Genomic DNA, 6,569 nt, shown 5'->3' on the forward strand with positions numbered 1-6,569 from the left:
CAATAAAACAAACAGAACTAGACATTCCATTGTTATTAGCTTCTTGACTTTCTATTTGACCTAAGAAAGTCACATCGAACCTATGATAACACTGTAATCCCATATAGCCTGACTTCCCACATAGTTGACAAATAACTTTTGCTTTGTTAGAACATATTCCTTTACCTCTTCTTTAAGTGTATGACATACCTTCATTTGTCATAGGCTTAACTAATTTCTGACCATTCTTTTCTAAACCATTAATTTGCCTTATATTAGCATTGGAGTACAAAACATTCATATGGTTTCCCATCATGCCTCTACTGATCAAACTGGTTGTACTCCCTCCATAGTTATAACCAAAAATGGGTATCTTACTAAGTTTTTGCTTATACTTCTGTAGGCTTAGTTTTACATCTGCCAAACTTACTTTCTCACCAGAAGATGCTAAATTTGTCATGATGATAGGAATTATGGGCTCAAATTCAGGACTTATACCATTTATGACAAAATTGATTAACTCTTTTTCAGTTATTTTCTATTCATATGCCAACAAAGTATCATACATTTATTTTATCTTTCTTATATATTCTTACACAGATTGATACCCTTCTTAAAATTCTGAAAAGTGTTCTTTAGGCTAACAACCTTCACTTTAGACTCTGTAACAAAATAATGCTCTAAAGTACTCCACACCTCACTTGCAGTTAGACAGTTTATAACATTGATAAACATATCCTCTGAAATTAAAGCAAGTAACCAACTCATCAATAATTCATCATATCGTCTCCATAGAAAATATCCAGGATTTGATTGTTTTGACTCATTCAAAGTAATATCAGAAGCAACATGCACAAATGGAATAGGACATGTAACCAAACCTGTGAGATGCTCACGTAATCCATGAGCACCTACCGTATATAAGGCTTGTGCTCGCCAATAACTGTAGTTGTTCTCATTTAGCTATGGATTTATAGTGTGCAGCTTGAGACAGGAAATGAATTAAAGTTCAGTGAAGCTATTTTGCTACTGTTAGACTCTCCACCAATCAACTTCTATTCAGGCGTCATCAAATTCTCTAAAGTGAACAAACCAAAATCTTGAGCCATGACACGTGAGTCGCTAGCTTTGATGCCATGTAAGACAATGAGAATTTTCCAAAACATTGAAAGCAAAGCTAATCAAAATAGAGAACAGTGAACACATAGGATGAATATATTGAACATAGGACACAAGTTTACTAGAAATTCCTCAAAATCTTTATTAAAGCTTTAATTAGGTTTACAACTATATTTATACATTAACTTTCTATTTGACCTAAGAAAGTCACATCGAACCTATGATAACACTGTAATCCCATATGGCCTGACTTCCCACATAGTTGACAAATAACTTTTGTTTTGTTAGAATATCTTCCTTTACCTTTTCCTTAAGTGTATGACATACCCTCATTTGTCATAGGCTTAACTATTCTTTTCTAAACCATTAATTTGCCCTATATTAGCATTGGAGTACAAAGCATTCATATGGCTTCCCATCATGCCTCTACTGATCAAATTGGTTGTACTCCCTCCATAGTCATAACCAAAAATGGGTATCTTACTAAGCTTTTGCTCATTCTTCTGTAGGCTTAGTTTTACATCTGCCAAACTTACTTTCTCACTAGAAGATGTTAAATTTGTCATAATGATAACAATTATGGGCTCGAATTCAGGACTTATACCATTTATGGCAAAATTGATTAACTCTTTTTCAGTTATCTTCTATCCATATGCCACCAAAGTATCATATATTTCTTTTATCTTTCTTATATATTCTTACACAGATTGATTACCCTTCTTAAAATTCTGAAAAGTGTTCCTTAGGCTAACAACCTTCACTTTAGACTCTGTAACAAAATAATGCTCTAAACTACTCCACACCTCACTTACAGTTAGACAGTTTGTAACATTGATAAACATATCCTCTGAAATTGAGGCAAGTAACCAACTCATCAATAATTTATCATATCGTCTCCATAGAAAATATCCAGGATTTGATTGTTTTGACTCATTCAAAGTAATATCAGAAGCAACATGCACAAATGGAATAGGACATGTAACCAAACTTGTGAGATGCTCACGCAATCCATGAGCACCTACCATATATAAGGCTTGTGCTCGCCAATAACAGTAGTTGTTCTCATTTAGCTTTGGACTTATAGTGTGCAGCTTGAGATAGGAAATGAACTAAAGTTCAACGAAGCTATTTTGCTACTGTTAGACTCTCCACCAATCAACTTCTATTCAGGCGTCATTAAATTCTCTGAAGTAAACAAACCAAAATCTTGAGCCATGAGACGTGAATCACTAGCTTTGATACCATGTAAGACAATGAGAATTTTCCAAAACATTGAAAGCAAAGCTAATCAAAACAGAGAACAGTGAACACATAGAATGAATCTATTGAACACAAGACACAAGTTTACTAGAAATTCCTCAAAATCTTCATTAAAGCTTTAATTAGGTTTACAACTATATTTATACATTAACTAAGCCAATAACTGACCATAACTGTCAATTACATCATCACCGTTGATCTGGAACTACCTTAAACCAATCTAACAATTGAACTACCTGACTCATTTTACACAAAAAACTAATCAAACAATTGTAGAGTAACAATCAATGCCATATTTTAGAAGAGAGAGAAAAAATAATAAAGAAAAAGTTTTGAAGAAGATTCTGATTATCTTTGTACTTGAAAGCGTAATATACACACTTTTCTTCTATTTGAAAACGATGCATTTTGATATTAGTAACTTAAATTCAAAAACACACTTTTTAGTTGATAACATTCAACTCTGAGCTTCAATACCTATTTTAGACTTAACACCACTATTATTAGGCCACATCATCAATACTATTAGGCTGCCATATCTAGCATTAATACTGAAAGCAATACAACTCTTTCACAGTGATCTAGTTGGAATCTCACAAAAAATTTATGATATTGTTGAATTACACAAGCCAATGTTTGATTTTATTGGATTCAACATATCACACCTTTTTGGTGTGATTCTTATTCATCACTTGATGTAATATAAGTTTAGATCATAACTAAAGTATGATCTTTCTCGATCGTATCCCACCAAGTGTGATTTCAATTTGAGTGTAATTGTGGGTGTGATTTCAACTATCAAAGTCACTGGAATTGCACTTAGGCTAGATTTGATACAAGTTATTAGAGTTCGAATCACAACTCAAATCAAAGACGCTTGTTTTCCATCAATTCACATGTTAGAAGCTTCATATAGAGCCAATTCAACATAAATCAAAGTTGGTGCTGGAGGAAAATGCCACAAAAAAGACAACAACTATGTTCGATTCATCACACCGAAGCTTTTTTCTCTATCGTGGGACATCGTCAGCGGTGACAAAGAGAAGAGAGGAGAATGATGGTTGTCGCCATCACTATTGTTGAAGAGTAAAAAACCCTAAGGGTTTATGGGGTTGAAATGCTATTTTTCAATACTTGGGGAGAAAATGAAATAAAATTATTATTTTTTAACATGAAAGATAAAATAACGATTTTACCCTTATATTTAACTAAAAATTTTAATAGCAGTTAGTGTATAGGTGAATATTTAAGTTTTTCAACTATTGTAGATATACTTTTGAGATTGGACTAAAAGTTGGATGAAAATAGTCCTTTGGCCTAAATATTTTAGTTTTTATTAATCAATAAAATTCTGTTCTATTAATCAATAAAAGGTGTCTTATTATCAGGGATTAAAATGTTATTGCAAAATTTAAACAGGGACTCTTAGCAAACCTTAGGGACTAAATGGTATTTTCCCTTATAAACAGTAAAATGTGTGATTTCATTTTCCGAAGTTAAACAAAATGAAGTTGAGATTGTTCGCTGGCAAAACAAATACCTACTTCCATTATCTTATATAATTGACCTCCATTTTTATGTCATTCCTCCATGTCAAACTTCAAAATTGAGTCATGCACAGTCGAAACTTCTGATGGGGTGAAGCTCCACGCCAGAGTGTTCAAACCCAGAGAAGAAAAGGACTTAAAAGATGACCATTTGGTGATTGTTTTGGTCCACCCTTACTCAGTATTGGGCGGCTGCCAAGGCCTCCTGAGAGGCATAGCTTCAGGGCTGGCTGGTAAGGGTTACAGGGCTGTGACTTTTGACATGAGGGGTGTTGGGAAGTCCAATGGAAGAGCTTCCCTTACCGGCTTTGCTGAAGTTAAGGATGTGGTTGCTGTCTGCAAATGGGTTTGTGAAAATCTCTCCACTGATAGGATCTTGTTGGTGGGTTCTTCTGCAGGTATGATTTCGTTGCGTGTTTTTGTTCATTTGCTTTCTATTTTTGTTGTGGCTTGGTGATCATGTTTGATTCTTGTTTTGGTAAGTTACGGATGTGTTTTGATTGATGAATGGTTAGATCTGTGTAGATTCTAGGTAAGGATAAAAAATTGCGAAATTAAAGAAGGAAACTTTTGATATATAATGGGGACAGGTGTAATTTGATTAGATTTAGTGGATAAAGTTTGTATTTTTCAGTTTTTAGTATAAAAAGTGCGCTTGGTTTAACTTTTGAAGTTGTGATTTCGGATTGGAGATTCGAGTATAGCAATTACAAAAATAACCAGAAAAAGAAACTTTTGGCACATATGGGAAAATTCGTTGTTATGCTTTAGGTCGCAGGGAAGTTTTGATTAGATTATGTTGGAAAGCTTTATGGTTTCAAGTTGTTTGAGTTTACGTTTGCTTGTTGGATATGTCATATTTTAACTTTTGAAGTTTGATTTGAACTGGGGACTTGAATCTTCTGCTTGTTGATGTAAATTGTTCTAGGTTCAGTTTTTTGCATCTATGCTTTTGTAAATTGGTTGGTGCTCTTCAAGAGTTTCATGTGATACCTAGTTTTGGTTACATGAATTCTAGAATTTCTGACAGGAGCATTTTGGATTTGGTTGAAGTCATATACTGAAGCTTAGGTGGTTATGCAATAATTAGTTGGTTATTTTACTTCTAATTCAAGGATCTATATTGGTGATATTGCATAGGGACAATATCCTTTGATGTTTTTGTTTAAGTGGTGAAATTGGAATTATAATCTAGTAACACTGTAACACATTCTAGTGTGGGCATGATCTTATTCTTTTCTTAGTTCTCGGCTCTACAGTTTTCGTAACTGAAGTTGATCCTCAATGGATTACATTACTTCTATTCACGGTAAAATTAGTTCCTCTCAATGCTTTACTGCCTTAAATGCAAATGAAGTACTAATCTTCATTATTGAGGGTTTGTTTGGTGTCATATTTATTGATGAAGCGTGAAGCCAGACCTTTTTCATCTTGGTGTTGATAATTGAATGAATATCGAGAAATGGATTATTCGGTGATGAAATCAATTAGCATTTCACAAATTTTTCTCTTTGATTCATGTGTTTTACAGTTACAATATCTTCTCTGCTGTGTTGATTAACTCTTGCAATTAATATGATAATAACATTGTATTTTCTGGCATCAAATGATATATGAAACTTGGGTTTTGTACCACTTTAATTATGAAGGTGAAAGCATGTTCGATCTCGGAGTAACTAATCTATTCCTTACCATCTGTTATCAGGTGCACCAATTGCAGGTTCTGCGGTTCAGGAGATTCCACAAGTTGTTGGCTATGTAAGTTTGGGGTACCCTTTTGGTATGCTAGCTTCAATCCTATTTGGGCGACACCATAAAAACGTCCTTGAAACCCCAAAGCCGAAGCTCTTTGTTATGGGAACGCGGGACGGGTTTACCAGTGTAAAACAGCTGAAGAACAAGCTGCATTCTGCAAAGGGGCGAGTAGAAACTCATCTAATTGAAGGAGTAAGCCACTTCCAGATGGAAGGCCCTGAATATGATGCTGAGATGGTGACTCTTATCCTTGAATTCATTGCATCATTGTAGTAGTATTCATAAGCTAGTTCACGAAGTACTTGTGCAGAATTGCTTTTCCTAAAATTACTTTTCCATTCAATAAACTTAGTATGTCCATTCTATGTATATGTTGATTTTCACATTTTGTTTGATTTGCAGGAAATTAAATGGTTGGATTGCATCTTCTTCACCATGAAATCTTGGGCAGTCCCACTTATTTTGGTTTTAGAATGCATTAGAGAATATTTCTATCAAAAGAGCTTTCAAGTAGAAAACACTTTTTTTTTTTTTTTAACAAAAAGCACTTCAAAATCCCCTTTAGAAGGATCATCGGCAAATGATTTTGCCTATAAGTATTTTTAGGTGAAGACATCATAAAAATTATAATGTGGAAGTCAAAGACCTGCGTCTTAGTCATCGGTTTTGATTTTTGAATTGGCTAACTGTCAATTTCCCATCTGAAATACTTCTGTTTTTCAAAACCAGATCCATTTTTCAAATCTCTTCAGTCACCTCATTTTTTTCTAAAAGATATTCAATTCCCTGGAAAATAAAAAGAAATACAATAGATTCAACCCAACAGATTTAAAATCAAACAATCCTCAATGTCTTTGCTCTTAAAAAGATGAGCGGGGGATGGAAATGGAAGGACAGGGGCCAGCTAAA

At 34.0% G+C, this 6,569-nt stretch overlaps 1 protein-coding gene across 1 annotated transcript; it reads left to right on the plus strand.

Moving 5' to 3' along the window:
• Positions 1 to 3,882: 3,882 nt before the first annotated feature.
• Positions 3,883 to 6,101, plus strand: LOC123205630. Its single transcript, XM_044622640.1, has 2 exons — positions 3,883 to 4,303; positions 5,611 to 6,101. Exons 1-2 carry the CDS (start codon positions 3,949 to 3,951, stop codon positions 5,931 to 5,933), a joined length of 678 nt encoding a protein of 225 aa, XP_044478575.1. The 5' UTR covers positions 3,883 to 3,948; the 3' UTR covers positions 5,934 to 6,101.
• The last annotated feature ends 468 nt before the right edge of the window (positions 6,102 to 6,569 follow it).

Source organism: Mangifera indica, unplaced genomic scaffold (assembly GCF_011075055.1).
Source record: "Mangifera indica cultivar Alphonso unplaced genomic scaffold, CATAS_Mindica_2.1 Un_0010, whole genome shotgun sequence".
Classification (NCBI taxonomy): Eukaryota; Viridiplantae; Streptophyta; class Magnoliopsida; order Sapindales; family Anacardiaceae; genus Mangifera; species Mangifera indica.